The sequence below is a fragment of the Coregonus clupeaformis genome, chromosome 1 (assembly GCF_020615455.1).
Source record: "Coregonus clupeaformis isolate EN_2021a chromosome 1, ASM2061545v1, whole genome shotgun sequence".
NCBI classification, from domain to species: domain Eukaryota; kingdom Metazoa; phylum Chordata; class Actinopteri; order Salmoniformes; family Salmonidae; genus Coregonus; species Coregonus clupeaformis.
Genome location: NC_059192.1, coordinates 14,542,586 through 14,564,244, shown reverse-complemented (window position 1 = coordinate 14,564,244; position 21,659 = coordinate 14,542,586). Strand labels below are relative to the sequence as shown.

The 21,659-nt window shown below is 45.0% G+C and overlaps 1 protein-coding gene across 4 annotated transcripts in view; it reads left to right on the top strand.

Moving 5' to 3' along the window:
- The window catches only part of LOC121574073 (zinc finger MIZ domain-containing protein 1-like), a 194,746-nt gene that overhangs the window by 128,405 nt on the left and 44,682 nt on the right, over positions 1-21,659 (top strand). For all 4 annotated transcript variants that reach the window (XM_045206855.1, XM_045206844.1, XM_045206853.1 and 1 more), the window contains exons 4-6: positions 9,994-10,113; positions 15,696-15,809; positions 19,421-19,526. In XM_045206855.1, the coding sequence (XP_045062790.1) occupies positions 10,045-10,113; positions 15,696-15,809; positions 19,421-19,526 (289 nt within the window). In that variant the 5' untranslated portion in view covers positions 9,994-10,044. The remainder of the gene's footprint in view (positions 1-9,993; positions 10,114-15,695; positions 15,810-19,420; positions 19,527-21,659) is intronic.

Genomic DNA, 21,659 nt, shown 5'->3' with positions numbered 1-21,659 from the left:
AGAGCAAGGGAGAAAGAGGATAAGAGGAGGAGGGAGGGAGACCCTTATTACATTTCCTCTGCAGTGAAAGCCGCCGAGGCAAGATGGACACTCCGTATCTCTCCCTCTACGGCTGGCGTGGCGCACCAGAAAACTCATCTAAATGGAAAACACATTGTCTTCATTATTTTGCCCTGGCGCTCGCTGAAAGACCGGCGTTGTCATGGTAACAGCCATCTGAGTGTGCAGCTAGGAGAGGCCCAGGGGCTGAGGTTTAGGGCCAGACGAATGGAGAGACTAGAGAGAGGAGGGAGGAGAGAGGTAGGGTGGGGGGGAGAGCGAGAGAAGGAAGGAAGGAAGGAAGGAAGGAAGGAAGGAAGGAAGGAAGGAAGGAAGGAAGGAAGGACAGATGGAAATGAGAGGAATGAGGAATGGAGAGATAGGAACGGGATGAGAGGAATGCAGAGAATGAGAAGAGTGTGAGGAAGAGAGAAGGAGAGGGGGATGGAGAGACAGACAAATACAAACAAACAGAGAGAGAGCAGGGTGCAGAGTGTCTGGACAGAGAGTGTCTTTCCAGCAGAGCTAGACAATGAGCATGACCAGTTAGTGGTTCTCTGAGTGCAGTTCAGACTCTCTGGTCAAAAGTAGTGCACTTTGTAGGGAATATTGTGCCATTTGCGACACAGCCAACATCTCAGAGAAGCTGTCTTTAGTGGCTCTTACTATAGCTTGCCTGCTAGCACCCAGATAACTCAGAGGTACTACGACTAAACTGTGTGTGTATGTGCTTGTGCGTGCATACGTGTGTGTGTAGACAAGGGTGTGTGTGCGCGACTGCTTGTTTAGTAGACACAGGGTTGAGACTGCTCCCATCCATACATAGTACATGTTCTCCACACAGTCTCTATCAGAACACAAACACACACACACACACATACCGGCCTGAAGCCTCTCGAACCAACGCCCAGCAAGCTGGTGTTTATACACACTAGTTCCTGTGAACACACACACAACCATACACAGAGGGAAGCCGCAGCCCTCAATGGAGAGAGCCACTTAGCAGCATAGCATACTGCTCCAACCCTTACTGTGTGTCACACACACAGAGACACACAGACACACATTTGTAATAACGCCCTACCTTTTCTGCAACAGCACAGCAATTGTATGGCCTCAGAGATTTTCAAGTAATTAGCTACATAAGTGCATCTAAAGCAGTCTGTGTGCTCACTGTGTGTGTGTTTGTGTCTGTGTACTCTATGCTCAGTATGCATGTTGTGTATATCATGTGAGTTAATGAATCTGTGAGTCTGATATTAACAGTGTACTTCGATACGGGTCTGGGTTTGCTTTGCTGCATGTCACCCACAGAGATTAATGTTCTGTACAACAGATTAGCTTAGCAGGCCTTTCTCTCTCTCTCTCTCTCTCTCTCTCTCTCTCTCTCTCTCTCTCTCTCTCTCTCTCTCTCTCTCTCTCTCTCTCTCTCTCTCTCTCTCTCTCTCTCTCTCTCTCTCTCTCTCTCTCTCTCTCTCATTTAAAATGTTATATTATGGCTATGTACAGTGTTGTAACAATGTGCAAATAGTTGAAAGTACAGAAAGTTGAAGTACAAAAGTGATGGCACACCTCACACACTCTTAGAAAAAAGGGTTCCAAAAGGGTTCTTCAGCTGTCCCCATAGGGGAACTCTTTTTGGTTCCAGGTAAAAAAAAACTTTTTGGTTCTACCTGCAACCAAAAAGGATTCTTCAAAGGGTTCTCCTATGGGGACAGCCGAAAGCATTTTTTTCTAAGTGTAGATATGGAAGTTTATTAAAATTGGTTTTGTTTTTAAATTCTCTGTGGGTCTGTGTAATCTCAGGGAAATATGCAGCTCAGTTTCCACCTCATTTTGTGGGCTGTGTGCACATAGCCTGTCTTCTCTCGAAAGCCAGGTCTGCCTACGGTGGCCTCTCTCAATAGCAAGGTTATGCTCACTGAGTCTGTACATAGTCAAAGCTTTCCTCAATTTTGGGTCAGTCACGGTGGTCAGATGTTCTGCCACTGTGTACTCTTTGTTTAGGACCAAATACCATTCCAGTTTGCTCAGTTTTTTGGTTAATTCTTTCCAATGTGTCAGTAATTATCTTTAGGTTTACTCATGATTCGGTTGGGTCTAATTGTGTTGCTGTTCTGGGGCTCTGTGGGGTCTGTTTGTGTTTGTGAACAAACCCCCAGGACCAGCTTGCTGAGGGTATTCTTCTCTAGGTTATTCTCTCTGTATGCGATGGCTTTGTTATGGAAGAATTTAACAGCTCTTTTTTGGATTTTGATAATTAGCGAATATCGTCCTAATTGGGATGTCGAATTTTATGTTGCTTATGATGGCGTAGAAGGCCTTGTCTCTCAGATTTTTCACAGCTTTGTGGAAGTTACCTCTCTCTCTCTCTTTTCTCTCTCTCTCTCTCTCTCTCTCTCTTTTCTCTTCTCTCTCTCTCTCTCTCTCTCTCTCTCTCTCTCTCTCTCTCTCTCTCTCTCTCTCTCTCTCTCTCTCTTTTCTTTCTCTTCTCTCTCTCTCTTTCTCTCTCTCTCTTCTCTCTCTCTCGCTCTCCTCTCTCTCTCTCCTCTCTCTCCCCCCCTCTCTCTCTCTCTCTCTCTCTCTCTCTCTCTCTCTCTCTCTCTCTCTCTCTCTCTCTCTCTCTCTCTCGCTCTCTCTGTGTCTCTCCTCTCCTCTGTCTCTCGCTCTCTCTGTCACAGGGTGTGTGATTGCTGTTGGGTCAGCAGTTTGGTAATGCTGAAACTGAAGGACATGGTATTTCCCAGCTTACCCATTCAGCAATCACAGGGTGTGAGTGTGAACTAACAGTCCTGCTGGAGAGCAGCCCTCTAGGTTAGCCTTACTCTGACCTCCCAGCCCTGGCCATCAATCACATTACACACTCTCTTCTCTTCCTGTCTCCTCTTCTATCCTCTCGGCCTTGGCTAATTAGAAGGTTACATGTACATCCTCTCCTCTGCTCCATGCCGGCATGGTTTTTAAGTGTCATCCAGTAAATGGGTTATTATAGGATATGTAACATTGGCCTCTATTGTATTCTCCACCCTCCCATCCTAGTTCAGTAGGACAAAAAGTAATGCGCTATCACATGTCCGATGGAATCCTCCCTTTTAGTCTGGAGTCTGCTAGGACATACAATCTACATCAGCAGTTATTTATAGTTCTACAATACTAGAACACAGGAACATTCTATGGAATACGTTTCTATGGCTTTATTGACTATCATGTGATTCCTAAGTACAATTCAACTCATGGACGACCTGGTTTTGTAATTCGTAGATGGCTTTTTGCATTGGTATTATGTAGCAGTGAAGGCACTTAAAAACACACACACACGGTTTTTGCCGAATTGTTTTGAAAAAGTAGAATCAAATCCAAGTATATAAAACACACATACACACGTACACGTGTGCAAGAACTCACACACAAACTACCCTGTCCCCTACTCTCAGCACATGCAGTACTCAATGCTCTTATATCTTATTAATTGTTTCACACACCGGTGGTATGGCCCAGTAGTCCCTTAGGTATCTAGTGGCACATACCTGTTGTGCTTTTTGTGTGTGCGTGTGTGAATGAGTGAGTGAGTGTGTGCATTCGTGCATGTGTGTGCTGTTCTGTCCTAAAGCTCTGTCCATATTTATAGCCAGCCAACAACTATCAGATAGCATCAGACCCAGCTGGCTGCATCGCAGTGCTGGGTGTCACATAGCTGGACATTACAGCACTGGTCATCACATGAAAACATGAGGTAAGCAAACAGCAACATGAGTTGTTCTTTTGTGGTATAGCAGTGTTGGAGTTGTTTACCTTTTTGTCAGAGGTATTAAATTTTTGCAGTCTATGACTGGGGTAAATGCAGAGGTGTATGAAAAAACTGCATTGTTGGTTAAGGGCTTATAAGTAAGCATTTCACTGTAATGTCTACACCTGTTGTATTCGGCGCATGTGGCAAATAAGATTTGATTTGATTTGATTTGATTTGTGTGTGTGTGTGTGTGTGTGTGTGTGTGTGTGTGTGTGTGTGTGTAGAGAGAGAGAGAGTGTTTGGATACACATGACTGCAGAGAGAGCCAGAGAAATAGAGAGAGGGAGAAAGTGAGAGGCAGAGAGAGAGGGAGAGAGAACAGAAAGAGGGGGAGAGAAGATAAATAAAGAGCGAGAGAGAGAGTCACTCTGTGCCTTGCTGCAGCCCACACTACATTAGAGCAAATTAATCCATTCCTCTGCCTGTTATGGCTGCTCACTCACAGGGTCGGGGAAAGGAGGGAGGGATGGAGAGAGAGATGGAGCGTGGCAGGAAGGGAGGGAGCGTGACAGAGCCTTAAATGAAGGAGAGAAGGGGAGAATGTTACTATATAGACTGCTGAGGGATACAACAAATTCAAAGATGAACAGAGAGTAGCAGAGTACCTTCTCTTCTCCCCCGTTCTCTCTCTTACCTCTCTCTCTTTCCTCTCTCTCTTTCCTCTCCCTCTCCCCTCTCTCTCTCTCTCTCTCTCTCTTTCTCTCAGCCCCTCTCTGACTAGAGAGTAGTAGTGATATACTGTAGCTTCACTCTTCTCACTCAGACTTGTGAATAATGCAGTCTCTCTCACCGTGTCCACCAGTGCAAACGGTCTCAGGGTAGGAGTCCTGATCTAGGATCAGTTCCCTGTGTTAGTCATTATGATCTCAAAGGCAAAACTGATCCTTGGTCATCACTCCTACTCAGGCCCAGACTATCTGAATGACACTGTCTTTTCTCATATTCTCTCATATTTACACTGCATTTGAAATAAGAAATCACTCACGCACGTGTGATTATAAAGATATAATTTCCCTTCTTTCTGCAGTGTTGCTGGCCTCTCTTGGCCCCTGCCATACTCCAGTGATTTCATATTACTGAGATTTTGTGTCAGAGCAGTAATTTTTTGCCCCACTACCCCTTGGGTTGTTGTGCTCATTGCAGGGTGAAGTGTGTGTGTGTGTGTGTGTGTGTGTGATGACTCATGTACTGGAGGAAGCTCTGCAGGGTAGTCACTAGCTGGCACAGTTACAAAGTCAAACAATCTGATTTGAAACCTAACCTTAACCCTAACCTTAACCACACTGCTAAACTTAACCCTAACCTTAAATTAAGCAATTTGCGCAATTTGCGCAATTTGCGCGGGGGGTCTTTGTGTGTGGGGGTGTGTTTCTAGTAGCTTCACTGCAGTATTGGTGTGGTTTTATGGTTTGTTAAGTTATTATGATTCACATCGGCCTCCTGTCGCATTTAAGGCTTGTAATATGCATCTGAGATCAGATGATTAACTATTATTTCTCTGTGTTATTTTGATAGTGAGGACATGGAGTGTAGCTAGCTGTGTTTGTGCTGAGTTATTTAATTGGTTATTTAACCCATGATTTTCCAGTCCTTCTTAGCCCGAGAGGAAAGAGGAGAGGGTGGCAGGTAGCCTAGTGGTTAGAGCATCGGGCCAGTAACTGAAAGGTTGCTGGTTTGAATACCCAAGCCGACAAGGTGAAAAATCTGTCTGTGCCCTTGAGCAAGGCACCCTAATTTGCTCAAGGGGTGCTGTACTACTATGTCTGACCCTGTAAAACAACACATTTCACTGCATCTATCTGGTGTACACTCACCGGCCAGTTTATTAGGTACACTACCCCGTTCACAATAATGGATTGCTCCTACAGACAGTGAGTCATATGGCTGTGGCCTGCTATATGAAGCGGGCAGACAGGCATTCAGTTACTGTTCGATTGAACATTAGAATGGGCAAAACGAGTGACCTAAGCGACTTTGAGTATCTCAGAAATGGCTGCCCTCCTGGGCTTTTCATGCACGACAGTGTCTAGGGTTTACTGAGAATGGTGAGAAAAATAAATAAAACATCCAGTCAACGGCAGTCCTGTGGTCGAAATCAGCTCGTTGATAAGAGAGGTCGAAGGAGAAAAGTAAGAATTTTGCAAGCTAACAGGCGGGCCACAAACGGCGCAGAACGGCATCTCGGAACACACAACTCGTCGATCCTTGTCACGGATGGGCTATTGCAGTAGTCGACCACAACGAGTTCCACTCCTATCAGCTAAAAACAACAAGAAGCGGCTCCAGTAGGCACGTGATCACCAACATTAGACAATTGAGGAGTGGAAAAACATCACCTGGAACTTGATTACGAGTTCAGTTTACTTGATTGGCCTGCGTAGTCCCCAGACCTCAGCCCAATAGAGCATCTTTGGGATGAGATGGAACGGGCTGTTGTTTCGCAGCATAATGTACCGCCATCCAATCTGCAGCAACTGCGTGATGCCATCGCGTCAGCATGAACCAACATCCCTGTTGAACGTTTCCGACACCTTGTAGTATGCCCTGAAGAATTCAGGCTGTTCTGGATGCAATGGGGGGTTCGACCCAGTACCAGTGAGTGTATGTGACAGTACAACATATTTTTGGGGGAGGGAGAGGACAAAGAGGAAAAGAGAGGGAGAAAACAGAGTAGAAGATAGGAGAGGAGGGTTAGAGAGAAGGAACATGTGTTAGTCTGGACAGTCAGACAGACAGAATGAACACAACCTACCTACATCACAGAAACAGCTCCCTCCCTCCTTCCTTCCCTCCCTCCATGTTTTCACCTCGCTTGGTTTCCCTCAGACGTGGAGGGTCCTGCTATAGAGATCACAAACAAAGGCATCGCCTACAGGGGGGAGATGGAGAGAAAGAGAGGCAGAGAGAGGTTGTGGAGAGAGGGGGGGTTGAGCCAAAATGGAGAAAGCTCAAGCCCTCTTCCTTTCTCTCTCCATTTCTCTTCATCCCTTTTTCTCCATCCCTATCTTTCTCCCTGGTTCTGTGGTTTGTGATGGAGTTGTGAGGGACAGCATTAAAGCATCGGGTCGGAAGGGGAAACAGTTCATCAATAGCCACAAGGTCAGACAGTGGAGCAGCGGTTAGAGGGCTGCGGAGTCAGTATGCCCCAGCTTGTAGTGCACTGATCTACTGCAGGTCTGCCTAGCTGCAGGTCAGAGTGACTGCTGGTTTGCTTGTTTTCAAGTCTGATGGGCTGCATTGGGGGAGGAGGGTTGGAGTGTGCCCTACTAGTGGTCTACAGATCTGCAGGTCTAAGCGGCTGCAGCTCTGAGAGGCTGTGGTGCGGTGAGGGGATTTGTAGCGCTTGTAAAGGCTTACGGGACTCCTCAGTAGGCTGCAGACAGAGTGATGTTATGTGAGGAGGCTGGGAAGGACTGCAGTGGGAGAGAGTGGGGAGACACCTCCTGGTCACTTTCTGTAACTGTGGCCACTGCTGTCTGTTCTGAGGACACTCCTTTGCCAGATTTGAAGCACTGATCGACTCCACTGTCTTTCCACCAGATGTAGTTGAATACACTTTGCTGATAAGACTAGATACTATATTATTGTGATTACAACAATATCAATGTATGTTTTGCACGTTTACCTGACAAAGACACTGTTACAGTAGATTATGTTGTGTTTTTTGGGTCATATGGATCATGGCTCTGTAGTTTTTCTGTGTTTTGTCCAACATTTTCCAATGTCCTAAGCAAGTGATTTCTCAATCAGAATGCAATACTTTTAGTAGACTATATTCTTCATTTAGTAGACTATATTCTTCTTTTAGTAGATTATATTCTTCTTTTAGTAGACTATATTCTTCTTTTAGTAGGCTATATTCTTCTTTTAGTTGACTATATTCTTATTTTAGTAGACTATATTCTATTTTTAGTAGACTATATTCTTCTTTTAGTAGACTATATTCTTCATTTAGTAGACTATATTCTTCTTTTAGTAGACTATTCTTCTTTTAGTTGACTATATTCTTCTTTTAGTTGACTATATTCTTCTTTTAGTAGACTATTCTTCTTTTAGTAGACTATATTCTTCTTTTAGTAGACTATTTTCTTCTTTTAGTTGACTATATTCTTATTTTAGTAGACTATATTCTTATTTTAGTAGACTATTTTCTTCTTTTAGTAGGCTATATTCTTCTTTTAGGTGACTATATTCTTCTTTTAGTAGACTATATTCTATTTTTTGTAGACTATATTCTTCTTTTAGTAGACTATATTCTTCATTTAGTAGACTATATTCTTCTTTTAGTAGACTATATTCTTCTTTTAGTAGACTATATTCTTCTTTTAGTTGACTATATTCTTCTTTTAGTTGACTATATTCTTCTTTTAGTAGACTATTCTTCTTTTAGTAGACTATATTCTTATTTTAGTTGACTATATTCTTCTTTTAGTAGACTATATTCTATTTTTAGTAGACAATTCTTCTGTAAGTAGACTATATTCTTCTTTTAGTAGACTATTTTCTTCTTTTATTAGACTAAATACTTATTTGAGTGGGCTATATTCCAGGTAATTCTACTCCTGTAATCCCTAATCTCCTAGGTTTAGAAATACATACACTATTTTACCTCCGATAGGTGTCCGTTTGAAGTTTTACCTTGAGTTGAATGAAAGTTAAGCTCAAAGGTATGTGTGTGTGTTCTCCTCCCGAGTCTTAAATGCAAAAAGATCCAGTCCCCAAAGCTCCTGAGCTGAGAAACATCTCTTCTCCCTTTCTCCCCCTGTTTCTTTTCCCCTTTTCCTCCTTCACTTTCTCTCCCCTGCCACTCTCACCTTCTCTTCCACCCTTTTCATTTCTTCCTCCATCCCATCCATCTCAGCCTGTCCTTCTTTCTGAGTCTCCCACTTCCATTTTTCCTCTCCCTTCCTTTCTCTCTCCCCCTCTCCATCTCCTTCTCACCTCCCCCCATTCCTCTCTCCTTCTCAGCATGGGCTCCTAAACTTAAGCCTTTATCAGCTCTGTGCAAGGCTGTAGAACCCCAGCTCCCCCAGTGCATCATGGGGGATTCTTTCGCTATGTTCTTTGTATGGAGGAATTTGTAGCAGTGATGGAGATAAACGTGGCGTTATGGAGGAAGTGATGGTGATGGAGGAGTGACTGACTTACCGCCAATACATCTACTAATCCATCCTCTCCTCCCTCTCAGAGCTGCATGGCCACATAAATTACAGAGAGAGAGAGGGATAGAGAGGGAGGGAGGGGGGAGAGGAAGTAAGAGAGGGGGAGAGGGAAAGAGAGGAAAAGAGAGAGATTGAGGAGAAAGGGCGAGCGGAGAGCGAGAGGGAGGGAGGGATAGAAAGAGAGAGGGACAGAGAGCAAGACAAAGAGAGGGAGGATATACAGGTGGGGAGAGAGAAAAAGCTAGAGAGAGAGGGAAGGAGAAAAAGACAAAGAGACAAAGAGAGACGGAGAGAGAGAGAGGAAGCGACAGAACGAGTGAAAGAGACAGAGAGAGGCTGTATTATCTGCTTTTGAGGTGTAGCAGTAGTAGTAAATCAGGCTAGAGGGGCAGACAGGATTGATAACCTTGAACAGGAGGTGCGCTGTTGCCTGCCTGTCTCTTTACTGGGAGATAATGGTTACAGTGATGTCCGCCAGGGGTTTGTGGGGGCCTTCTCCCCCCCTGAGTGATGTGTAATTGGGGCCAGGAGTTTTGTTGGACAAGTTGTTGTCGTCGATGGTCTTCAAAAAAAAGTTTTATTGCACTTATGTTGTTTTGATGGTATGATCTTGGATATATTCCAACATAACTGGATTGCAGTGTAACATAAAATGGAGTAATCAAGTAGCTAACTAGCAAACATTTTATTTGGTTCTGGATTACGAGATTACTCCTGTACTAACAATGTTATGTCCTAACCAAGCTGTATATCTCCCTCTGTTTGTCTCTAAACAACCTGTCCCCTAACCAAGCTGTATATCTCCCTCTGTTTGTCTCTAAACAACCTGTCCACTAACCAAGCTGTATATCTCCCTCTGTTTGTCTCTAAACAACCTGTCCCCTAACCAAGCTGTATATCTCCCTCTGTTTGTCTCTAAACAACCTGTCCCCTAACCAAGCTGTATATCTCTCAGTCCCTGTAAAGAAGCTGCCCTAACCAATCTAACTCTTTGTCTTCCAGAGTGTTGATGGCGTCACGTTAGGCCAGAGGAAGCAGAAAGCAGTCAACAAGATGAACGCGTTGCCGTCGATGGACCGGCACATCCAGCAGACCAACGACAGGCTGCTGTGTATCAAACAGGTGAGACAATAGCAACTAACACCAAGGTTGTGGGTTCAAATCATGGAGGGATCAAATTCCCTCACTGTATGTATTATCTCTAAGTTGTCTGCATGCTAAGTGGCATTGGCAGATCTTTAAAAATAAGGATTGCTTGGATCCAAGGTTATTTTTACAGTACAGTAGATCACTGACGTCTGTACAGCCCCTTGCTCATGTCGATCCTCTTGAATGCAACGAGGAGATACTCCTCCAGTCTACAGCTGCTCTCTCTCCACACACACCATACCGCCTTATATGGCGATCTGTTAGCCTTCCCATTAGCTACAGTTACACAGATCAGGTTGCACTGGGGCTGAGAGAAAGGGGAGCAGAAGACAGGAGAGAGAGAGAGAGAGAGAGAGAGAGAGAGAGAGAGAGAGAGAGAGAGAGAGAGAGAGGTCTGACAGACAGACAGACAGACAGACAGACAGACAGACAGACAGAGACAGAGACAGAGACAGAGACAGAGATAGAGAGGGATGCCCTGTTAAGTGCAAGAGACTGTTCTCTTGAACTGCTAACTGTCCCTTCCACATACACTTTAGTTGATCTCTCTCTGCTTTAGTCTCTTCCATTCTCTATCTCTCTCCAACTCCTGCCTTCCTCTCCATTCTCTCCCTGATTCACTGACATCTTGTTCTGTAATAGATACAGTACCAGTCAACAGTTTGGAAACACCTACTCATTCAAGGGTTTTTCTTTATTTTTTACTATTTTCTACATTGTATAATAATATTGAAGACATCAGAACTATGAAATAACACGTATGGAATCGTGTAATAACCAAAAAAGTGTTAAACAAATCAAAATATATTTTATATTTGAGATTCAAATAGCCACCCTTTGCCTTGATGACAGCTTAGCATACTCTTGGCATTCTCTCAACCAGCTTCACCTGGAATGCTTTTCCAACAGTCTTGGTGGCTGCTTTTCCTTCACTCTGCGGTCCGACTCATCCCAAACCATCTCAATTTGGTTGAGGTCGGGGGATTGTGGAGGCCAGGTCATCTGATGCAGCACTCCATCACTCTCCTTCTTGGTAAAATAGCCCTTACGCAGCCTGGAGGTGTGTTGGGTCCTGTTGAAAAACAAATGATAGTCCCACTAAACCCAAACCAGATGGGATGGCGTATCGCTGCAGAATGCTGTGGTAGCCATGCTGGTTAAGTGTGCCTTGAATTCTAAATAAATCACAGACAGTGTCACCAGCAAAGCACCCCCACCCCATAACACATCCTCCTCCATGCTTTACGGTGGGAAATACACATGCGGAGATCATCCGTTCACCCACACAGCATCTCACAAAGACACAGCGGTTGGAACCAAAAATCTCAAATTTGGACAAATTTCCACCTGTCTAATGTCCATTGCTCGTGTTTCTTGGCCCAAGCAGGTCTCTTCTTCTTATTGGTGTCCTTTAGTAGTGGTTTCTTTCCATCAATTCGACCATGAAGGCCTGATTCACACAGTCCCCTCTGAACAGTTGATGTTGAGATGTGTCTGTGACTTGAACTCTGTGAAGCATTTATTTGGGCTGCAATTTCTGAGGCTGGTAACTCTAATTAACTTTTTAACTTAAGCCGAGGTAACTCTGGGTCTTCCGTTCCTGTGGTGGTCCTCTAGAAAGCCAGTTTCATCATAGCGCTTGATGGTTTTTGCGACTGCACTTGAAGAAGCTTTCAAAGTTCTTGACATTTTCCGTATTGACTGACCTTCATCTCTTAAAGTAATGATGGACTGCTGTTTCTCTTTGCTTATTGGAGCTGTTCTTGCCTTAATATAGACTTGGTCTTTTACCAAATAGGCTATCTTCTGTATACCCCCCTACCATGTCACAACACAACTGATTGGCTCAAACGCATTAAGAAGGAAAGAAATTCCACCTGTTAATTGAAATGCATTCCAGGTGACTACCTCATGAAGCTGGTTGAGAGAATGCCAAGTGTGTGCAAAGCTGTCATCAAGGCAAAGGGTGGCTATTTGAAGAATCTCAAATATAATATTTGATTTGTTTAACACTTTTTTGGTTATTACACGATTCCATACGTGTTATTTCATAGTTTTGATGTCTTCACTATTATATTCTACAATGTAAAAAACTGTAAAGATAAAGAAAAACCCTTGAATGAGTAGGTGTGTCCAAACTTTTGACTGGTAGTGTAGCTCTGCGCTGAGACCTAAGAGCGAGTGAGTACAGATATCTGTCTAGTGGGTTGTTGTTTTGGTTTGGGGTCCTGGCAAAAAGCCAGTGGGCTGAGCTGTTTTCTACTCAGGCAGGTAGTGAACAGCCCGATCCCCAGAAGGGGTAAACACGGACATTCAGTGGAGGACCGGAAGGCTTTGATGTCTATCTGCCTGTGAGGCTGCCGACGCCTCTCTCTTCTCTCTTTCTCTCTTTCTCTCTCTCCTCCTGCTCTCCTTTTACATCCCAAAACAACACAGACACATTCTTCTCAGTGGCAACTACAGTATGATCCCTCTCACACTGGAGATGTAGGCTATACGACTCACATCAACCAGCAATAATGTCATTATCCCACTCCTCTAGCCATATCCCCTACCTCCCTCTCCATCCCTCCATCTCCCTTTCTTTCTCTCTCACTCATCTCTCTGTCTCGTCTCCCTCCTCATCTCTCAGTCTCCCTTCCCTCTCTTTAACATCTCTCCGTCTCCATCTCCCCTCCCTTTCTCATCTCTGTCTCACCTTCCTCTCTCTCATCTCTCCATCTCAATCATTTTCTCTGATAGTCCACAGCTGCTTCCACAATCAACCATCTCCACATTACAAAATACCAACCATTAAAGGCTCCTCTCCCTATCAGAGGTCATGATATCTCTGTCTGTTCTCAAGGCCTACCTCTGTGGGCGAACAGACAGACAGACACACACACACACACACACACACAAACACACACATACACACACACTCCACACACACACCATACCGCCTTATATGGTGATCTGTTAGCTTACCCATTAGCTACAGCTACACAGATCAGGTTGCACTGGGGCTGAGAGAGAGGAGAGGGAGGGACAGAGAGAGAGAGACAGAGACAGATAGACAGAGATGGACGGAGATAGACAGAGATAGAGAGGGATGCCCTGTTAAGTGCAAGAGACTGCTCTCTCAAACTCCTAACTGTCCCTTCCACATACACTTTAGTTGATCTCTCTCTGCTTTAGTCTCTTCCATTCTATATCTCTCCAATTCCTGCCTTCCTTCCTCTCCATTTTCTCCCTGATTCACTGACATCTTGTTCTGTAATAGATAGCTCTGCGCAGAGACTTAAGAGCGAGTGAGTACAGATGTCTGCCCACATGCTGCCAGTGGGTTATTGTTTTGGTTTGGGGTCCTGGCAAAGGGCCAGAGGGCTGAGCTGTTTTCTACTCAGGCAGGTAGTGAACAGCCCGATCCCCAGACAGGCCAGGGTAAACACGGACATTCAGTGGAGGACCGGAAGGCTTTGATGTATGTCTGCCTGTAATGCTGCTGACACCTATCCCTCCCTCTCTCTCTCTCTCTCTCTCTCTCTCTCTCTCTCTCTCTCTCTCTCTCTCTCTCTCTCTCTCTCTCTCTCTCTCTCTCTCTCTCTCTCTCTCTCTCTCTCTCTCTCTCTCTCTCTCTCTCTCTCTCTCTCTCTCTCTCTCTCTCTCTCTCTCTTTCTCTTTCTCATTCCTCCTGCTCTCCTCTTACAACCCAAAACAACACAGGGCTTGTTTTCTCTATCTGTTGTCTACTGCCTCTACCGCTCTGTGTCACAATGTTTGGTAACATCACTACTGCTCCTTGTCTCTCTAGAGCTGTTATTGTTAGGCCGTCTGGTGGGTAACTCTCACTCTCCTATTTTCTCTCTATTTTGTTCCACCAAATTACTATCAAGTTAACTAGCTATCATGTCCCTTTAGATCGGAAAACACTGAAAGGGTAGGAGCTAATGGAAAGAGTGAGGAGCTTTCTTCGGATTGGGCTTTTCTCTTTCATTTTGTTTTTCCCAATGCAAATTCAGACACATTCTTCTCAGTGGCAACTACAGTATGATCCCTCTCACACTGGAGATGTAGGCTATACGACTCACATCAACCAGTAATAATGTCATGATCCCACTAATCTAGCCATATCCCCTACCTCCCTCTCCATCCCTCCGTCTCCCTTTCTCTCTCACTCATCTCTCAGTCTCCCTTCCCTCTCTTTAACATCTCTCTGTCTCCATCTCCCCTCCCTTTCTCATCTTTGTCTCACCTTCCTCTCTCTCATCTCTCCATCTCAATCATTTCTCTCTGATAGTCCACAGCTGCTTCCACAATCAACCATCTCCACATTACAAAATACCAACCATTAAATGCTCCTCTCCCTCTCAGAGGTCATGATATCGCTGTCTGTTCTCAAGACCTACCTCTGTGGGTGAACAGACAGACAACCAGACACACACACACTCTCTCTCTCTCTCTCTCTCTCTCTCTCTCTCTCTCTCTCTGTCTCTCTCTCTCTCTCTCTCTCTCTCTCTCTCTCTCTCTCTCTCTCTCTCTCTCTCTCTCTCTCTCTCTCTCTCTCTCTCTCTCTCTCTCTCTCATAGGAGCTCTATTGTCAGACTGTGCTTAATCCTCTCTTTCAGACACTCACCTCAGCTGCCCTGTAAAGACAATACCTCTAACTGTGTGTGTGTGTGTGTGTGTGTGTGTGTGTACCTCTCCTCTGCAAGGACACACAGAAAATACATTTCAGCTAGGATGAGAATAATAAATGCTTTTAAATGGGGCTCAATCTCCTCGGCTAGAACAAGCCAGTGCACAGAGCCATTAACCTCCTGAGCTGTGGAGAAGGAGAGAGAAGGAGCTAAAGAGAAGGGGAGTGTGAGAGAGAAAGAGAGAAGGAGAAAGACGGAGATGGAGATGGAGAAAGAAATGGAGGAAGAGAGGAGAGTGTGGGAGAAGGAGAGAGGAAGAGAGGAAGAGGCCTAGTTTAATACCCCTCATTGTGCTCTTCAAGGCTGAGTAGTGTGCAGACAGAAGGAGATAATAGAATAAACTGTTTTTATCCTCAGTGAAAGAAGAGAGAGAAAGTGAATGATAGCACACACAAAAATCTCTGCTGCTCGAGCCTTAGAAATTGTTAGCATAGCTCAGTAACTTAAGATTGACGGCGGTCTCTTTTAGAGCGGCAACTCCATTATAACTTTAGCAGGCCAGGGGTGAGGAGAATAGGTTGAGACGAGAAGGGTTAACCCCTTGTGTGTCTACATAACCCTGTAAGGACCCTCACTCCCTACCAGCAATGCCCACTCAGGCCCTGCTGCATTGTGGGTATAGAACCTATACCCTGCTCAACAATACATCAAGGTCTGCTGGTAATGCCCTCACACTCACCCACTTAATCCTCTCCTCTATTCTTACCTTCCTCTCTTCATATATCTCTCCTGACCCTTGTCTTTTCATTAATTTATCCTCCTAAGAAACCCCCATGTCTACGTAATGATGACAATACATCAAGATATGTTTTCAACTACATTTATTATGAAGTGAGATATTTCTAACAAGCAGTTTTTCTCTCATTTGTCCGACAGCACCTACAGAACCCGGCTAACTTCCACACGGCAGCAACAGAGCTGCTGGACTGGTGCGGAGACCCCCGAGCCTTCCAGAGACCCTTTGAACAAAGCCTAATGGGATGCCTAACGGTAAGAAGACCCGCACTGACCGTCTCAGCCAATCACAAGTCTCCATTATGGCTACGAGCCAATCACACCCCTCTGTTGGTTGTGTCAGCCAATCACAGCTCTCCATTAGGGCTACGAACCAATTACAGCCCTCTGTTTGTTGTGTCAGCCAATCACAGCCCTCTGTTATGGTTATGGGCCAATCACATCCCCCCGTTCCCATCTCAACCGATCACAACCCTCAGTTATGGGTACTGTTACTGTTAGCGATGGCGAAGTGAGGCAACTGCTCAGGCTGTCAGGGGCCAGTGATTGAGGTTAAAGCCCCAGTCACGCTTCACTGTCTGTGCACACACACACACACTCGCTGTGGGATTATTTAAGATACTCTTTGAAGAGGTAGGGTTTCAGATGTTTTCGGAAGATGGGCAGGGACTCTGCTGTCCTAACTTCAGGGGGAAGCTGGTTCCATCATTGGGGTGCCAGGACAGAGAAGAGCTTTGACTGGGCTGAGCAGGAGCTGCCCTCCCGTAGGGGTGGGAGGGCCAAGAGACCAGAGGTGGCAGAATGGAGTACTCGGGTTGGGGTGTAGGGTTTGAGCATAGCCTGAAGGTAGGGAGGGGCAGTTCCTCTTGCTGCTCCGTAGGCAAATACCATGGTCTTATAGTGGATGCAAGCTTTGACTGGAAGCCAGTGGAGTGTGCGGAGGAGTGGGGTGACATGGGAGAACATGGGAAGGTTGAACACTAGGAGGGCTGCGGCACTCTGGATGAGTTGCAGGGGTTTGATGGCACAAACCATCAGCGAGTTGCAGTAGTCCAGACGGGTGATGACAAGTTTAAAATCACCCGTTTAAAATGTCACGTGCACAAGTACAGTGAAATGCCTTTCTTGCAAGCTCTAAACCCAACAATGCAGTAATCAATAACAATGTAGAACTAAAAATAACATGGTAGAACAAGAACACGATAAATAAAATAAGAAATAAGAAGAACATGAGAAGGTACTGAACAAAATATATACACAACATGCAACAATTTCAAAGATTTTACGGTGTTACAGTTCAGGAAATTGAAATAAATAAATTAAGCCCTAATCTATGGATTTCACATGACTGGGAATACAGATATGCATATGTTGGTCACAGATACTGTACCTTAGAAAAAGGTAGTGGTGTGGATCAGAAAACCAGTCAGTATCTGGTGACCACCATTTGCCTCATGCAGCGCGACACATCTCCTTTGCATAGAGTTATTGATTGTGGCCTGTGGAATGTTGTCCCACTCCTCTTCAATGGCTGTGCGAAGGAACTGGAACACGCTGTCGTACACGTCGATCCAGAGCACCCAAGCATGCTCAATCTGGTGAGTATGCAGGCCATGGAAGAACTGGGAGATTGTCAGCTTCTTGCAAAATGGGGCAGTGCATTATCATGCTGAAACATGAGGTGATGGCGGCGGATGAATGGCATGACAATGGGCCTCAGGATCTCATCACGCTATCTCTGTACATTCAAATTGCCATCGATAAAATGCAATTGTGTTCATTGTCCGTAGCTTATGCCTGCCCATACCATAACCCCACTGCCACCATTGGGCACTCTGTTCACAACGTTGACATCAGCAAACCGCTTGCCCACATGACGCCATACATGTGGTCTGCGGCGGTTGTGAGGCCGGTTGGACGTACTGCCAAATTCTCTAAAACGACGTTGGAGGTGGCTTATGGTAGAGAAATGAACCTTCAATTCTCTGGCAACAGCTCTGGTGGACATTCCTGCAGTCAGCATGTCAATTGCACGCTCCCTCAAAACTTGAGACATCTGTGGCATTGTGTTGTGTGACAAAACTGCACATTTTAGAGTGGCCTTTTATTGTCCCCAGCACAAGATGCACCTGTGTAATGATCACGCTGTTTAATCAGCTTCTTGATATGCCACACCTGTCAGGTGGATGGATTATCTTGACAAAGGAGAAATGCACACCAGCAGGGATTTAAACAAATTTGTGCAAAACATTTGAGAAAAATCAGCTTTTTGTGCGTATGGAACATTTCTGGGATCTTTTATTTCCGCTCATGGATTAGGAAATTTGGGGGGTTTTCACTCTAGTTTCCACTCGTTTTTTTCTCTCCACTCTATTATTATTATAATTTTTTACTCTAAACATTACTCATTAGTCTATAGGTTGAGTAGATGATCAAGGTTAGCAAATCTGTGCAGAGCTTTGCTCAGATCGATCCTTCTGAACACATCTTAGGACAGTGTTTTACTAGGACAGTGGTGATGCGGAAGCAGTAGTCTCTCTAGACAGACGGGTTGCTTCCGGCAATGTAGTACCAGCTTAACCGTCTGTAGAAGTTCCAGCATCAGTTGGGACATAGAGGAAGAGTCGAAAATGGGAAGCACGTCACCAGTAACGTCACTGCCGTATCCGCTTGTTGCCCTAGCTAAACATGAGCACAATTCCCGCCCACATTTTAAGCCCCGACAACCCAAACTCGTAATTTGTTGGGAGTTGTCTGTCTCCCCGGAATTGTTTTCTTCTCCCTTTCGAAATGTCAGAGAGAAGCCGACATCCTCCACAGACCTTGTGCTGTTGCCTAACTTACAATCCTCCAAGGTCTGGTATAGCCGAAACTACGGAAGCAGTCTCTCAACTAAGTCTGTGAGTTTACTGAATCATCCGATAAGACTGTAGGTTTTAACACACACACACACACACACGGTTAGGGAAAATAGGATTTTGAATGGGACTGAATTGTGTGTTCCCACAAGGTTAGCTGTACAAGACTGTGTGTGTGTGTGTGTGTGTGTGTGTGTGTGTGTGTGTGTGTATGTGTGTGTGTGTATGTGTGTGTGTGTGTGTGTTGGTGCGTGCGTGCGTGCTACAATAGATTCAACAAGGCTTTTTACACCATGGTTCACCTCATAAGCCTGTTCCAGCATAATCTCATTCTGGGAACCCAGAGTGTTAGGAGGTTAGTGGGACACAAGCACATCCCAGTTTAGCTGTTTGCTAAGGAGAGTCAAAGTACTTTCTATCATGCTTTCATGATAAATGGCAGACATGGCACAAAAATATTGTACTGAAAAGTAGTTGACTATATAGGTAATAGGATATCATTTTGGGATGCTTCTTACTTGTACCACTGGTGTCTCTTAGATCTGAAATATTCAAAAGCTCAAACAGTAACAGTTTTGATTAGTTAATTTGCATCCACACAAATACCCCTGAATATGTTGCAGATAGTTACTTACTGTGTTGATAATTCTGTGGTTGCTCACTGAGTAGTGTTCTGGTTACTTATCAATTGTTCTCTCTCTCTCTCTCTCTCTCTCTCTCTCTCTCTCTCTCTCTCTCTCTCTCTCTCTCTCTCTCTCTCTCTCTCTCTCTCTCTCTCTCTCTCTCTCTCTCTCTCTCTCTCTCTCTCTCTCTCTCTCTCTCTCTCTCTCTCTCTCTCTCTCTCTCTCTCTCTCTCTCTCTCTCTCTCTCTCTCTCTCTCTCCTCATCTCCCTCTCCCCCGCTCCATCTCTCTCTCTCTTCCCCTCTTCATCTGTGGCTCTTGCTCTCCCTCCCTCTTCTCCTTCCCCCTCCCTCTCCTCCCTCCCTTTCCCCTTTCTATCCCTCCAGGTGGTGAGTCGTGTGGCAGCCCAACAAGGCTTTGACCTGGACCTAGGCTACAGGCTGCTGGCTGTGTGTGCTGCTAACAGAGACAAGTTCACGCCCAAGTCTGCAGGTAAGAGACACCACATAATTACTGACTAAATACCAGGGAAATACCAGGGTCGTGTTCATTAGGGCACACAATGGAAAAAGTTTTGCAACGTTTGTTATTGGACAAATGCAGGTAGTCCCGTCCTGTTGCAATTTGTTTTCTTCTGTTTGGTGCCAAATGTACCCAGGTGAAACAGGACTGTAAAATAAAGTGTTACCCGTATCAATATGAAGTGCTGCACTGCACTACTGCACTGTTGGAGCTAGGAACACAAGCATTTTGCTAAACCCTCAGTAACATCTGCTAAATATGTATATGTGACCAATAAGATTTGATTTGAATTGATGATGAAGTGCAGGATAGGAAGTCACAGTATGTGACACAACTACTGTTGAACACCCCATGCCCAACGTTTCAATCTTTCAGGAGGCCTTTTTTGTGTGTATTGTTCTCAGCCTGAGTTCATAAGGTAGTTTATTGCATTTACTGTATCTATAAGGTTGTCTGATCACATCCTGGTCACAGAAATGCGATGCAGATTTTAACCAGAGCTCTGTGGGCCCTCGTCAAAAGAGGTACAGTATTTGGAACACAACCATGGCCATATTTCAGGGCTTCTGTGGTTTTGTTCATTTCTGCCTTCTGTAAACTGCTTGTACAGTACCTCAGACATGACGTATGGCCAGAGTACATTATAACAGAGAGTATTTATAGTAGCTATTAATCATTAATGTGCCATTGAGAAGAGCTGTCCGGATGGCATGCAGCCTCACAGAAAACAGTCAACTCGACAGTCTCTACACACACACACGTACATGCAAACACACATGCATGCACGCACACACACACACACACACACACACACACACACACACACACACACACACACACACACACACACACACACACACACGTACACGCAAACACAAATTCACACACACACACACACACACACACACACACACACACACACACACACACACAAACACACACACTACAGTAGTGCTGTCCTCAGACACTTTGCCTTTCAAATCCAATTCCTCCAATCCATACCCCATTCTACATCATAGTGTCCATTTGTCGGAGGGAAATCTGGATAGGCAGAGGCGAGGGAGAGAGAGAGATGGATGGATGGTAGAGAAAAGCCTGATAAAGCCATAACCGGTCAGTATAAAGATAAAGGTTATGTTTGAAAGAACTTTGAGGAGTGGCGCAGTGGTCTAAGGCACTGCATCGCAGTGCTAACTGTGCCACTAGAGATCCTGGTTCGAATCCAGGCTCTGTCGCAGCCGGCCGCGACCGGGAGACTCATGGGCGGCGCACAATTGGCCCAGCGTCGTCCAGGGTAGGGGAGGGAATGGCCGGCAGGGATGTAGCTCAGTTGATAGAGCATGGCGTTTGCAACGCCAGGGTTGTGGGTTTGATTCCCACGGGGGGCCAGTATAAAAATAAAAATAAAAATAAAATGTATTCACTAACTGTAAGTCGCTCTGGATAAGAGCGTCTGCTAAATGACTAAAATGTAAATGTAACCATGGAATGTGATTGGCTTGTTTTTGTGGTAAATATTTGGGATTTCTGCATTATGTGCCAGTATGTAAGTACCAGTATGCTGCAACCAATACACACAACATAATTAAATTTCTCCATTTCATCTCTCATGTCTCTGTGCTCATCTGTAGAGAGTATTTTCAAAATCAACTGTTTCTATTCTTTCTCCTCTTGAAATAATACATTTCCTTAGTGGCTGATCCTCCTATTAGAAGAACTCAAGCATACAGACAAACAGGCAGGCAGGCAGGCAGGCAGACGTTAGTTTATATGGCTAGGTCTATTCCCTCCACCTGTATCTGTACTGATGGTATAATGTGACTGTAGTCCAGGGCTGATGTTGAACTGTGTGGTCTGTATGACAGTTCAAATCATCTCCAGGCCTTGTGATGGCTCTAGGATCTTATAGAAAGAATCCGGCCTGGACCTCGGCCTGATGCGTCCCAAATGGCCCCCTATTCGCTATGGGCCCTGGTCAAAAGTAGTGCACTACAAAGGGAATAAGGTTCCATTTTAGACACAAACTAAAATTTGGGTTCACGGGAATAGGTGGTGGGCCGAAGCCTTAAAACGTGAAGTTGATCGATCCCTGTCGAGCTAGGA